The sequence below is a fragment of the Uranotaenia lowii genome, chromosome 2 (assembly GCF_029784155.1).
Source record: "Uranotaenia lowii strain MFRU-FL chromosome 2, ASM2978415v1, whole genome shotgun sequence".
NCBI lineage: Eukaryota > Metazoa > Arthropoda > Insecta > Diptera > Culicidae > Uranotaenia > Uranotaenia lowii.
In genome coordinates, this window is record NC_073692.1 from 276,985,113 (window position 1) to 277,001,162 (window position 16,050).

Here is a 16,050-nt window from a genome sequence, read left to right on the forward strand (position 1 = left end):
TGCAATGAAGTTTTCGAAAAGTTTCTTTTTTAAAATTGGTTAAGAGAACAGAAAGAAGCTCTTCAGATCAATTAACTGAGCTGATTGGCCGTTGGATGAAATAAATTGATATGGACTAATTGAACTGTACATAAATGAGGACTTATCTAGTCAAACGTTGTAATTAAATGGTATTCGTATAGACATTCTAAATTAAGTGTCCTTTTTTAAATTATTCAATAAAAGAAGTTGGTATAATGTAAACCAATGGCATTTCCACACTTAATACATCTAAAAAATCTTGTGCTCCAATTGAATTTGTCATTTGTTTTTTCTCCTCTGCTTTGCCTCAAAAGGGTATATCCTTTCATATTTCAACCGTAAAGTTCGTCGTCTGCCACCAATTGATCAACTTTTCAACGCTCGAGGGGGGAAACGGTTTGTTTTTCGTATACCATATCGGACCATTTTTCTTCACTAGATTGCTTCAACTTGTCAGAGAAGTAATAAAAATGGTATAGACTATAATAATTTTGTATGACAATTTACATTTACGAAAGCTTTCTAATGTATACAACGATTTTGTTATTACTAAGCAGGCAGGGTTTATTCGAGTTATAGTTGTTTCAACAACTTTGTATCATGACTTTATATGAACGATGCAGTTGGCGGTCAGTTATCAAAAACTTATTCGGTACAACTGTATTAAATTTGCTCTTTTGGCCTCGAGCTCATCGACTTCGGCTCAGGAGGAAGCTATTTTGTCAACTGAGCTATATCACAAGCTTATTTTTTTAAATTCTCGATGCATGTATACAAACAGTAGAATTTAACAAACATTGGTAACACTCAGCATGCTTCATACACTTCAACAAAAAAAGAAAAAGAAGAAGAAGAAGTCGTTCAAGCTATCGGATGTTTCGGAAAACAGGCGCTCAGAAAAACAATAAAAAAGGATTGAGAACATACCTGAAAACCCATTTTGGCACTCATACGGCATCACCTGAAGCAGCTGGGGCCCCGGAGTTATGCGGAAAGGTTGGACCCGGTAATCTTCGATACCATACAAGTCATCAAGTGAGACGTGAATAAGTTATCTCACGACCGCCGCGACGCCTTACGTCAGTGTTGATTTGAGTTCCCAGTGTTGCCAAATTTGTAATTATATAAAGTTTTTGCACGATGATGATTGATGACGATGATGATAATGCCATCATCTGCTACATATGCGGCACTACTGAAAAAGATTCGCACCGCATAATTGAATGTGTTTCATGTAACCGCTCGGTACACTTTGGATGCAAACACATTCGTGGAAATGCTATCGCACGAGCTAGAAAAAAGCCTTTTTTCTGCTCGACTGAGTGTTTTGAACGAAATCCGCTTTCAAAACCGGAAGAAAGAGGCGAGCAAAACCAGATGATAGAGGAGTTACGTGCTATTGCCCAATCGGTTAGGGAGTCAAGACAGGAGTCGGCAGGAATACGTATCGCACTCGAACAATCTAAACAGCAAATTGCGGAACTATTAGAGACCAATAAGCATATCGAAGCTTCTCAAGAATTTTTGGCAGAGAAATTCGATTTGCTTAACAAAGGTTTCGAAGATCTTAAGCTCGAATTAGTTGCTTTAAGATCCGAGAACCAGGAGTTGCGAATGGAGATCGTGTCGTGTAAGGAACAAAACAGTAACTTATCAGACCGTATCGATGTTCTCGAGTTGGAGCTTGACAGAATAAATCGCAAGGAGCTCTCCCGCAATGCGATTGTACTTGGTTTACCGATCATGGAAAAGGAGAATCCACGCGCTTTGATACTTCAAGTAGCAGAAACCGTTGGCTGTAAAATCGAAGAAACCGGAATAGTCAGCGCTCGACGTCTTGTGGGAAACAAAACATCCAAACATCCCACCGATATTGGTAACATTTGATTCGGAAGATACTAAAAACCATCTTTTTGAAAAAAAGCGTACCCACGGTGTTCTAAAAACCTCTACAATTGGCAATTCGTTCATTAACTCGTTGCAATCCGTCACCATGCGCGACGAAATGACAGCATTCGGGAAAGATCTGCTAAAGGAAGCCAGGAAAATGCAGGAGGAGATGGGAGTGAAATATGTATGGCCAGGACGTGATGGGAAAATTCTTATGAGAAGAACTGATGGAGCCAGAGTGGAAAAAATCGGTTCGAAGCAGGAATTGCAGAAGATTGTGGAATCCAAAAAGCGAACCCTTAATTTTGATACTTCCTCATTTACAATGTCATCCCCAAAGCGTGTACATTTACAAAAATAGTTCATGAGCTGTACCTCGAATTTTATGATTAACTAAATATGAATTTTACAACAAGCAATAATTATTATAATACTATAGATGAATTAAATAAAAGCCAAAAAACAAATGAAAACAGTCGTTCTAATTTAAAAATTCTTCAATTCAATGTACGAGGAATCAACAATCCAGAAAAATTAGATGACATAAAAATTATTCTGAAGCACCTTACTGAAGAGATTCATGTGATTGTTCTTGGTGAAACGTGGTTGAAACAAGATCGGACTCAACAAGCTAGGTTACCAGGTTTCAAATCATTCTTTTCGTGTCGAGACGACACCTCGGGAGGAGGTTTGGCCGTCTACGTGAAAAATGGTATGGATTGTGAAGAACTTTGTAATCATCATTATGGTGGTTACCATCATATTCACGTGCGTATAAGATCTGCAGGAGAGGAAATAAACGTTCACGCTATCTATAGACCACCTTCCATCAATACTACTTGTTTTTTCGCTGATTTGGAGTCGATTATATCATCTTATAGCACGACTTCTTCTTGCATTATCGTAGGAGACATGAACGTTCCAACAAATCAAATATCTAATCCTGAAACAGTTGAATATTTGGAACTTTTAAATTGCTACAACTTCCAAGTCACCAATACACATGTAACAAGACCCGCTAGCGCTTATATACTTGATCATGTTATCTGTTCCGAGAAGATTTGTTCTAAGATAACAAATGATACAGTTTACTCGGATCTAAGCGACCATTGCATAATAATATCCTCGATTGGTCTACGCAAAAACGTGTTTACCCGCAAACTTCTTAAAGTCGTCGTTAACAATACACTGATTAGTGAGCACTTCGCTACAAACGTCTACAATATGCAAGCTGATTCAGCTGAAGAACTTCTTAAAAAAGTATTACAAACATACCAAAAGCTTAAGGCCGAATATTCCAAAACTGTCGAAGTGAAAGCCAGAGTGAAAGGTTTATGTCCTTGGATGAACGTTGACGTTTGGAAATGGATAAAAATCAAAGATTCTCTCCTAACAAGATCAAAAAGAAATCCATCAGACTTAAACACTCGAAACCTATTGAAACATGCGTCAATGAAACTGCAACAGTGCAAACAAGACGCGAAACAAGCATATTACAGCAATTTATTCAGAAACGCCAACTGTAGGAGTACGTGGAAATATTTGAATTCCATATCTGGTCACCAAGTTGATGAGCATGAAACACCAAAACTGATAATCAATGGAAACCTTACAAGCAATGCGGAGATAGTTGCAGACACGTTCAATTGCTTTTTTAGCAACATAGGGCCCCAGCTTGCATCTACTATAAACAGCCAGAGAAATGCCAACCGATTTGGAACCCTAAATAACCTACGAAACTCTATTTTCCTGGAACCAGCAACCGAGCAAGAGGTGATTTTGAAAATCAAGGACCTCGATAACAATAAAAGTATAGGTCCTGATGAAATACCTGCGCATTTCATTAAACAGCATCATCGATTCTTCTCGAAACTGTTACGTGACGTATTCAACGAAAGCCTTCTCACCGGAAAATATCCTGATTGCTTGAAGATAGCAAAGGTTGTTCCAATCCATAAAGCTGGATCAAGAGTCGACGTAAACAACTATCGACCGATTTCAGTACTTTCTTCTCTTAGCAAAATCCTAGAACAAATGATGGCTACAAGAATTACAAAATTTTTCCAAGAACATAACATCCTCTATAACTGCCAATACGGATTCCGTGCCGGCTCTAGTACAACAACAGCAACTTATGAGCTATTTGATGATGTCTACAAAGCTCTTGATAAAAATAAAATGGCTGGACTTCTCTTCTTAGATCTGAAAAAGGCATTCGACACTATAGACCATAGGATCATACTCGAAAAACTCGCATATTATGGCATACGAGGTAATGCTCTGGAGTTAATAAAAAGCTATCTTACTGGCAGATGTCAATTTGTTTCCATAAATGGAGTACGTAGTAATAATCGCCCGTTAAAAGTGGGGGTACCACAAGGAAGCAATCTTGGGCCACTTCTATTCCTGATATATGTGAATGATCTGCCAAATCTGAACTTGAACGGAATGCCACGTCTTTTTGCTGATGACACATCTCTATTCTACACTGGAAATGATTCTACCGCAATAATCGAAAGCATGCGAGTTGACATGGAAGTTCTAAAAAAATACTTCGATGAAAATCTACTATCATTGAATCTTACAAAATCCAAATACATGATTTTATCCACACCCAGGAGATCAGAGCAAGTACATGGGGATCTGATAGTAGATTCAATACCAATCGAAAAGGTTTACCACTACACATATCTCGGTCTGGATATTGATTGCAAGCTTAAGTGGGACTATCATATAAAGAAACTTCAAAAACAAGTTAGCGCAACATGCGGCTTACTTTGGAGGATGAAAAAAGTTGTTCCTACAAAACAGTTAGCGTTGATGTACCAGGCGCTCGTACAATCAAAGCTACAGTATCTTGTCTTCATCTGGGGAGCAGCAGCTAATACCCACTTAAAAAAATTGCAAGCTGCTCAAAACCGTTGCCTAAAAGCCGTCTACAATCGCCACAGAATGTACCCAACAAAAAATTTGTATTCCGAAGCTGTCAATTCAACACTACCTATCCAGGCTCTAAGAGAGTTCCAAGCGATGTCAATAATCCATTCTCATCTGAATGACCAACTGACTCATCACAACGTAGTACACGAGCAACCCAACCACGGATACATGCTGCGTAACTCAGCCATCCTATCAATAAGCCGTCCAAATAGCGAAATGTCACGGAAAGCATTTCCTTACTACGGCAAATATTTGTATAATCTTCTCCCTTCAACACTCAGGGAAGAAAGAAATCCAAAAAAATTCAAAACCATGCTTAAACGACACATCCGGAATAAAGTCGAATCTTACTTTGACTAACACATATTGTTATGTTAAAACACCCGATGGCTCGTAACTGAGTCAAAATCGAGAAGCGCTTCCTTAACAGAGATTTATCTCGCTGGAAGCTAAGTCGATTACAACCTCCTCACCATTCGACTAGTTCGCCAGTCTAAAACGGCCAATCGCATCTGACTAATACCAACAATTTCATTTCAATTATCTCATTTCTGCCATGTACCGCCGCCTCCGACCGCCGCCTCCGACCGCCGCCTCCAACCGCCACCACCAGCAACCGCCGCCACCCAACACAGCCACCACCACCATCTTGAACTTTCAACGACATTGAGTGATTCAAAATTAAGTGTGTGATACATGAAATGAATGAACATAATTGTAAACAAATCGAAAAAATCAAAAGAAAAACAAAAATAAAGAATGATGAGGAGGTTTTGCGCCCACTGGAGAAGGACCCCGACTGAAGTTCCACTCCCGCGGGCTTTTCCCTGCCCACAAAAAAAAAAAAAAAAAAAAAAAAACAAGGGCATGTACATCAGCACCATTACATAAAGAAAGTTCTTATTAAAAGAGTCATGTTGGCGTGTTTCGTCGAAATTTTCTTGATTTGTTTTTTTTTTCATCAGTCCATCTATTTTGTCAACAAAGTTAGTATCGTCTTATTCAATGAATACCGATAAATACAAAACCTATAATTTCATGAAGGTTTTACGATTTCAGATTACCGATTACACTGATTGCAATGCTGAATGAAAATTCGAGAGAAATAAAAGGCCCTGCTTCGAATTCGAACGCAGCAGAATAAGCAACGACTTCGATCGCCTCCAGATGCTTTCTGACATAGAAAAGTTAGATGCAAGCTATTTGTGGCCATGAGATGCATGCTGTCAACGGAATTTTGCAGATGAAGAATTTTAGGACTGGCCCAGCAGTCGAAAGGTCGTCTGTCATAATGCTACTCCTTGAGCTAAATTTTTAAGGCAAACAACCTCTTCGCGGATTACACACATCGAGAGGAGATGTAATGGCTTTCGCATTCCGTTCATGTGGTTGGGCTAAGTTTTGGTGCGAGTGTCGTTTGATTGCTAGCATAAGCCCTGTGATAATTAATGTAAAAAAAATCATAATTGCTTCAAACGACTAAGTGCGAAAAACGTGGCTCCAGAGAGTAATTGAAGCTGGTAGAAAATGTTGTTTTTAAATTGCGTTCTCATAATCAAACCACTTGATGCGGTAGGCAGCTTTAAAAGGACAATGTCATTAGAATCTGAAGATATTGGAGTAAAATTTCTTACATTTATAATCGTGGCTCCAGAGAGTTTTTATTTGATTTTAATTTTCCAATCGTTCGAAAAGGAACCAAAACTGTTTAAACCAATCGAAAATTTTATTGAAATCTCAAAACACGTCAATATTAGGATAATTAAATGGAAACAAATCGTTAGAAAAGGTTGCACAGGAGGTTTGAGGAAAAAACTCATTGTTCCACGAAAATCTGTAAATTTTATTTCTTGCTATGCACCTTGACAAAGTTTGGAGTGTGTTTTATCATGTTATGATTATTTAATTACGAACTGTTTAAAATATATCGAATATGGAATAATTAGAAGATAACACATGACAAGATTAGGTCATGAAAAATATGAATACATTTATTGTAAATTATTGTGTTTGAAAATAAAAAAAAATATACATTCGACCAATAGTCAATTTCTTGCGCTCGGAAGAAATTATAGATTTTTTTTATTTTTGAATTTCTTTCACTCTGTGCGTTGCATTTGTGATACATTTCAAGATCTGGAGATTTGCTTTGATTTACATATTGATGTACTTATTTATTGGCAACCAATCTTGCGCAAGATCTTCAAAGAGTATTTGCAGCTAAATCCTGATTTGAGTAAGGCCACATTAAAGTTTCAACAATTTTTTTGAACTCCAACAGTTGATTCTTCTTGGCAAGTTTCAATTTTTTTCCAAAAAGAGTCAATTTTATTTGGGGTACATAAAAAAATTGAATAAGGAGTCTTCATTCTTACACCTCTATGATATCGTTTGTTGTTGGATAACACTTTGAGTTTTGCCTCTACGCTTTCATTGTCCGTAATAAGCCTTCGCACGCATTCCGGATGTTTTGCTTTGATATGAACCCATCCAGTTGTGTAGTTCGCCTGGCTCAGACCAGCATGTTGAGAAACTAATTTCTTATTCGAAACTCGACTGTTTTTTTTCACCAGTAATTAAACTTACTTAAATGAAGGACTATTTAAGAAATATTTGTTTCAATCAGTTTCAATATTTCTAAGCTTTTTGGATGCAATGAGTTGGTTTACTACTACTGATTTGTAAGCCGAATTATGATTTCAAAGTAGTCGAAGATTCCTTTGAATTCAGCTACAGTATTTGAAAGACCCAAATACTAGTATTTCACTAGCTACTTGCTAGCATCCTCAGTGGGTTATCGACTGAAGAAAGTGTATCATTTCCCTCCCTTAAATTGTCCAAGCTAGATAGCTCTGAATTATTTGTAGGTAAAAAGAACCTTCGAATGCTCGGCAAATGTGCCGTTGTCAGTTTCTTGGGCCTACCTACCCTTTTCTGGGTGTTGTCAGGTAGATTATTATTGTTACCCGCCCTATTTTGAGCGTTGTCAGGTAAATTATATTTCTTCTTACCCACGGTGTACAATATAATAAGGTGATATCTTCCCGATAATGTCGTCATTACTATCCATCTAGTGACCTACGCGCGCAAAACTTTTTGCCTGGCACGCTATAGGCAGATAGTAATGACGTCACTAGTTTGCATTCAAACGAGTTGTTTACTCGAGTTAGTAGCCTACCTTATATACTTATACCGTGTTCTTACCTAAGAACTTGAACAGCCAACTATGACCTGGTCCGTTGTCTCCGTTCAACAGACTAGCTGAATTTTGATTGAAAATTTCAATACTTTCCGCTACATCTAACTTTAGCGAATTACTGTTCAACGATCGAAGTAAAGAAATATTTTCTTGATCGATCAAATGGCCTGTTTCACAGATGTGTAGTGCTACTGAAGATCTAGGATTCTGTGAAGGAAGAACTTTTTTCTTCGAATCTGATTTGGCAATTGCCAAATGTTCTTCGAATCTATCTATTAACTTCCTTTTTGTTTGTCCAATGTATACCTTTCACAGTCAGAACAACTGATCTTGTACACACCGGATCTATGCAGAAGTTCCACCGGATCTTTTGTTGATCCTAAAATGGATTTCAATTGATTATTGGAAATACTGAAAACCAATTCAATATCAAATTTTGTTAACTTGGATCGTAATTCAAGAGCATTGAAGCTATTAAATTCCATCGATCTCCGTTGAAACTCGTTTTGAATTGGAGTTAAAGTAGTGAAGGATTTTCTCTGAAGAATGTTTTGTTTTTTGTTGGTGATGGCTTGAATAGAACTGGATTGATATCCATTCTTATTAGCCGTTTGGAAGATATATTGAAGTTCCTTTTCTTCCCCTTCTTTTGAGAGAGGAATCGAATTCATTCTGTGGATCATATGATGGAAAGCGGCCATCTTATGATTAGAGGTGCTCGGGATAACCCTCATAGTATTGGTTGGTTTCCTGTAAATCTCAAAATTGAAAAGATTTTCTTCTCTCTTTATAAGAACGTCCAGGAAAGGGATTTTCTTGTCCTCTTCCACTTCACAAGTGAACTTGATATTCTTATGTAAACCATTTATGGCTGTCAGAATTCCTCAAGAAAATCTTTGTTTACTACACAGAAAATATCGTCGGCGTATCTCCACCATTTTCGGGTAGTAAATCCTGCTTTTCAAGAGTTTCCTCCAAATGAGCCATAAACAGTTCACAAAGAAACGGAGACAACGGGTTTCCCATTGGAGCCCCTTTTGTCTGTCTATAGAACAGATCCCTAAACTTGAAATATGTCTGTCCCATACACAAGTCAACAAGTTTCTTGTAGTTTCGCACTTTGAGTCTCCAAGCGCTGCCACTATGTTGTTGAAGCAACCAATCCTCTAACAGATTAGAAGCTTCTTTAACTGGGACGCTTGGAAATAGTGCTGAAACATCAAATGAAACCATGATATCATCCTCCTCTATGTTGCCTGAGGCTTGAAGTCTCTTGACAAATTCCAGAGTGTTGGTTACCGATCTAGTTCTAAAAGGTTTTGGCATCCTTTTGAACTCTTCTAGTAACCATTTTGCCACTTTTTCCGTGGGTGCGTTTACACCTGAAATTATCTCCCTCATTTCATTCCCCGGTTTGTGAATCTTGGGTAAACCTTTGATCCTGGGGACGATAGGGGCTGATACTTTCAATGCGATCGGCGCAAACCCCAGAATAGGCCCACACTCTTTTAGTGTTTTTTCTACTTCCTTCACCATTTCTGTCAAAGGATCCTCTCTGCGAATTCGGTAGGGGCCCTCATTGATCTTACTTTGAATTAACTGATTTTTTTTTTTTTTTATTTTTTTTTTAGACTATGAATCTCAATGGAAAAAGTTTCCTTTGAAGAGATTCATGTTGAAACAAAGTTAAACTAATTATACAATAAAACTATACTAAATTTAAAAAAAAACTAACACTTCAAGTAAAAAATTATAAAAAATTAACGCTACAAAATTATAAATCTTTACACTTAAAGCTAGCTTTGTTCGACTTGTTCAACGACTTATTTTTTCTTTAAACATTTGAAGCAGTTTGTTTTTGAATATGGATCGACGATTTGTTTCTTTCAGATCATTGGGTAAGTTATTATATTTGGTTGGTCCGATGAAAGAAATTCTTTTCTGTCCTAAAGTTGTTGATGACCGACAGCGTTGTAAATAATTTAAATGACGAGTATTGTGTGTTCTTATTGCAGCTCTAAAGTTGACATTTTGGATGGTATTTGATGAGTGCATATTGTCAAAAACATACATGATAGTTTGGAAGTCACAAAGGTCTACTAATGGTAAGATGTTATGCGCACTGGAGGAGTAAACAAGTTTGGTTGGATGTAAAATAGGGAGGTTGTAAATATTTTTTAGACATCTGTTTTGCAAGGATTGCAGCTTTTGTAAATGTGATTGAGATGCTCGACCCCAAACTGAGATAAGGTAGTGTAAAATTGAATGGATAAAAGCGTAATAGAAATTCAACAAGACATGTTGAGGCACAAAACGTCGTAGTCTCCAGAGGACACCGCAAAGAGGAGAAATTCTTTTTTCTAGGTTTTTTATATGGCAATTCCACGAAAGAGTACTATCCAAGTGAATACCTAAGTATTTGAAATTTTTTACTTCTTCTATAACAAACTGGTTCATGCTAGGGTCTCTATGTTGTGGTAAGACTTTCCTGGCCGAGCGAAATATCATATACTTTGTTTTTGTGTAGTTTAATGATAGCAAATTGCTGTTAAAATATGCGGATAGTAATTTTAAATCATGCTCCATGTTATCGATTATGACATTCGGAGATTTTCCTGTATAGAAAAGTGCTGTGTCATCTGCGAAACGCCTTGCTGTACCTAAAAGTGGAAGTTTACATAGATCATTAATATATAAAAGAAAAAGTAGTGGCCCTATATTGCTGCCTTGTGGGACGCCTACACCAATATTTCTAATTTCACTCTCTACTCCTTGAACAACTACATATTGTTTCCTATCCGAAAGATAACTGTGAATTATATCATTTGCTTTGCCCCTTATTCCATATTTATTTAATTTTTCCAGTAAGATGCTATGATTAAGCGTATCAAACGCCTTTTTCAAGTCCAAGAATAAAGCACCAACTATATTTTTGGAATCAATTTCTTTAATTATGGAATCCACAAGTTCAGAAATTGCAATAAGAGTATTTGAGCCTGCTCTAAACCCATATTGCATACTATATAGAACATTGTTACAATTGAGGAAATTGGTAATTCTATTTACTAGTAACTTCTCGAAAACTTTGCTAAATACGCTGAGACTTGATATTGGTCGATAGTTGCTAACATCTTCTGGATCGCCTGATTTAAAAATAGGAGTCACTTTTGCTGTTTTTAGGCAATCTGGGTAGCGTCCAGATTCAATTATTGAGTTAAAAAACTGTTTGAGGATGGGAGTGAATAAAATGCTGTTATTTTTTAACACACTTACGGGAAAACTATCAGGCCCACAGCTTTTTTTGTTTTTAAGGGTAATAATGACTGAGTTTACTTCATTTTCATCCGTTGGTTGCAAGAAAATTGTGTTCTGAACCTCGTTGATGTTGGACAAGACATCAAATTCAGTTTCAACGGGTATTTTCTTAGCAAGATCTGATCCAATCGAAGAAAAATATCTGTTAAATTTATTGCCAACAAGTTTTTTATCTGTAATGAGTTCTTCACCTTCTGTGAGTGTGATTGGTGTCGATGATTTAGATTTACCCAAGAGTTGGTTGATGTTTTTCCAGAGTTTAGAGTGGGTAGTATCATTTAGTAATCTCTCAAAATACATCCGTTTACACGTTTTCTTTTTATGGTGCAGTTTTTTGTTAATGTGCACAAGCATTTCTTTTAGATTTATTTATTTATTATTAAGTCAAACTATGTAGACTACAATACTTAAAACTACTTAAAACTAATGTAAGCTATTTTGTTGTTGTATGAAGTTGGTTTTGAATGCCTTTTTTAATTGTGTTTTGTTCATCGCTACGTCTATAATTTCACTTTGTAAATTGTATTTGTACATCATTTGATTAATAGGTTGATGTTTCGCATAGTCTTTGTCGTAAAGTTTAATGTAGAACAAATGTTTATTTCTTAATGGACGGGAGGGTGCGTAAAAATTTAGTTTTGAAAGTAATTCAGGACTGTCTATTCTTTGTGTAACAACATCATTTACAAATGCAATTTGGGAAAATTCTCTGCGTTTACTGAGAGGTTCTATATCAATAAGCTTACAACGAGATTCATACGATGGCAGAGGAGAAGTGGTCCAATTTATTTTACGTAGCGCATATAACAAAAATTGTTTTTGAACTGATTCGAGACGTTGCTCGTGAATATTTGAATAAGGATTCCATATGATGCTACAATACTCCAATATCGAACGAACATAGGATATATAAAGTGATTTTATGGTGTATGGGTCTTGAAAGTGTTTGCTGAAACGTTTTACAAATCCTAGCATGCAATTTGCTTTATTGATGATATTGTTCTGATGTTCTACAAACGTGAGTTTTGAATCCAGTATGACGCCGAGATCTCTTACAATTTTGCATTTTTGTACTGGTTGATTGCCTAATTTTGTTTCAATGATGAGGTAACTTTGCTTTCTGCTAAATGATATAGAGTTGCATTTTTTAACATTCAATTGAAGTAAACTTTTGTTGCACCATTCAAAGAAAACATTGATTTCGTTTTGAAATGTTTCAACATCTTCGGTTGTTTTTATTTTCAGAAATAGTTTAATATCGTCGGCGTATATTAGGTATTCAATCCGTTTTAGAATAAAGGAAATGTCGTTAACGAACAGTATAAAAAGCAGAGGTCCTAAATGAGACCCCTGAGGCACACCAGAGGTCACAGCTACAGATTTGGATAATTCGTTTTGGAAACGAACGATTTGCGTTCGATCAGTTAAATATGATTGTAACCAGGAGAGAAGATTTGGATGAAAGCCAATTTTTTTTAATTTGAAGATTAGAAGGGGTATGTCAATGCGATCAAAGGCTTTGCTAAAGTCGGTATAAATAGCCTCAACATGAAAGCCTTTGCTCATAGAATCGATAACGTATGTAACGAATTCGAGAAGATTTGATGCTGTAGAGCGTCCTTTGAAGAAACCATGTTGTTTACTCGTTATAATATTTTTTACTTGTTGATAAATTTTTTCAATTATTATTGATTCAAAGAGTTTTGGGATGCAAGACAAAATAGCTATTCCTCTATAATTTCGTACATCTGATTTTTTCCCGGACTTGAAAATCGGAATTAAAAAAGATTTTTTCCAAAATTTGGGTACTTTTCTATAATTTAATGACATATTAAAAAGAATCAGAAGAGGCTCTGTCAATTCGGCCGCCAAGTTTTTAAGGAAACATGGGGGAAGTCCATCCGGCCCTGCTCCTTTGGAAGCATCAAGTTTTCTAAGTCCTTCGGAAACATTATTGTAATCAATTTCATTGACCTGAATGTCACACGCTAAATCTGGAATGACTGAAAAGTATTCCCTATCTCGGTCAGCCTCAGTGAAAGAAGTGTACACTTCTTGAAAAAATGTTGCAAATAAGTTAGAAATTTCCAGTGGATTATTTCCAATGCTTCCATCAAGTGTCAATTGAGTAGGAAAGTTTGAATTTTTCATCTGCTTTTTAGTATAGCCAAAGAAAGCTTTTGGGTTTTGTTTAATTTCTTTTTCAATTTTCTGATTGTATTTTTCAAAAGAACTTTTTATACATGAATTAAGCTGGTTGCATAAATTTATATAATTTTGATGATTTGTAACACTTCTATCACTTCTGTAGACTTTATGAGCTTTTTGCTTTCTATTTTGTAAGTTTTTCAAATCTTTGTTATACCAGACAGGGTGCTTAGAGCTGTAGGACCGTCTTTTAAATTTTGAAGGAACATAACTGTTTATTAGATTAATCATTATGTTATAAAAGGTTTCTACTGTTGTATCAACATTTCCTTCATTCTTCAATACACTTGACCACTCTATATTAATTAGTTCTAGTTTCAATAGTTCGAAATTTGAATTCTGATAGTCTGGCATTTCCTCGTATTCCCAGTCGCGAGGTTTGGCACAGTTATGGATAAAGAGCGAGTATTCTATCGCTTTGTGAAATGCTTCGTTTTTCCATAGTGGATCAGCCGATTCGTTTACGCAAAAGTCTTCTGTACAGTTAGTAAAAAGTAGATCAAGATAATTATTGTTACTATTTTTAACATGATTTACTTGGTTTAAGCCTAAAATAGAAGCTTTGCCGAAGATTAATTGTAACGTTTCGTTCTCGCCTACGACTGGAAGTAGAATTGCTTCATTGTCATCATCCAAAATAAAGTCAGCGTTGCGTTGATTGAAATCGCCATAAATATGTAATTTTGCATCCGGTTGTTCAGCTAGTGTATTTTCAAGAATTTGGAAGAATAATTCAAAATAATGTGAAGTGGCATATTCAGGTGGAAAGTACACGGAAGCAAAAATGTGCATTTCTTTTGCCAATAATGTTTTTACAAAGATAGAATCAAATTCAGTATATGTTTGCGTTGTAATTTCTTCTGAGGGAAAAATAGAATCCAAAGCTACAAGAACGCCGCCACCTGACTTTTTTTTGGACAATGCTAAATTTCTATCGCTGCGGAACACATTAAACCTCGAACCGAAAACTTCTTCACTGTTAACGCTGGCGTCCCAGCTAGTTTCAGTAAAGAGAACAATTTGAAAAGAGGAGCCTAAAAGTTTCAAGCTTATTTCCTTCATTTTTACCGCGCTTCTCATACGGTTCACATTTTGGCAATAAGCTAGAATTTCGATCGAAGATCTAGTACCTACATTGGCACGCGTCGTTGGGGCAGAAAATTATATTGCCCATACATTACCGGGTAATCAAACGCCGTGGGAGCTGTTGGAGCGCGATGGCAGCATGGGGCAGCAAACGGTGTGACGTACGGGTTGGGAAACGGATAGGCAAACGTCGCTTGTGGGGAGACAGGTGGCACTGAAGGCGTCATGTTTCCGTTATGATTCGTTGGCAAATTTGGTGGGACGGCAGGTACAGTAATTCTCGGACGTCTTTTACGGCGCGGTGATACTTCAGGCGAAGAATTCGTTGGCAAATTTGGTGGGACGGTGGGTGCAGTAATTATCGGACGTCTACTACGGCGCGGTGACGGCACGGGGCTTGGTGTTCCTCGAACGTTGTCCTTTGGAGGGTTTAAAGTTTCACCCCTTATAAATTGGATACCTCGTTTGCTTCTGCGTTTACTGGGGCTGGCTGGCGGGCGCGAAAAAAGGTTTTTGGCCGCCGCAAGAAGCTCTCGATCAGGCGGTAGTGGATAATTCATGTTGTGGGTAGAACGGCTATTGATGTGGGGGTTCATATTATTGTTGTTAATATTACGCGCCTTTCGTTGCCGTCTTTTTTTTGCTTTATCGGCTTTTAATTGCTGCTTCTTAAGGCGCAACTGTCGATTGTCGTACTCCGTCCAATCGGCTTTCCATACTTTTCTGGTACCCAGAAGGCGCCAACCTGAGACAATTTTTTGACTTATTTGTTGATTCAATTCCTCGGCCAAACACGTTCCTGGTTCAAGCAAAGGGGTGACTGGTTTTGCTGCAACAGCGTCGTGAATCGACCGTAGTTCATCAATCAGGTCCACGTTACTCGATGGGTTTTGGACGGTTGCCCTTAGTGCATTAAGTTCCAAGGCTATGGACTGGAGCGAAGGAGTAAGCTCCTGTTCTAAATTGGAGAAGCAATTTTTGTGCTGCTCCTCCACCATGGACATAAGGCAATTTTGATGGCCTAAGATCATTTCTTCCAGCATTGTTATGTTGTTATCATTAGGATGTTTTTTTACTCGTTTTAAACAATTATCTTTCAACTTAATCAGAGCCCATAGGTCAAAAGACATCCAAGGACAATATCTGCCTTTCAAGCTTATTTGCTTAGATACTGTTTTTGTACACTGCTTAAACATGCGATTGTATGTAGCTACTATTTCTTCAATGCAATTATTTACGTTATCTCTTGGGACGAACGATCTTAAGTATTCCGAAAACAGATTATTAAGTTTAGTGTGATCCGTGATATCTTTATTCAAGACCACTTTTTGTCTTTCTGATGACCAACACCTTAGAGTTCGTGAACAGACTGCAGGCGTCGGGAGGCATAG

The 16,050-nt window shown here is 37.1% G+C and overlaps 1 protein-coding gene across 1 annotated transcript; it reads right to left on the bottom strand.

The window, feature by feature from the left end:
* Positions 1-5,391: 5,391 nt before the first annotated feature.
* On the bottom strand, positions 5,392-15,702 carry LOC129742714 (arp2/3 complex-activating protein rickA-like). Its single transcript, XM_055734658.1, has 2 exons — positions 14,755-15,702; positions 5,392-5,505 (listed from the first exon to the last, which is right to left on the bottom strand). The coding sequence occupies exons 1-2, from the start codon at positions 15,700-15,702 to the stop codon at positions 5,392-5,394; spliced, it is 1,062 nt and encodes a 353-aa protein (XP_055590633.1).
* Positions 15,703-16,050: the final 348 nt, after the last annotated feature.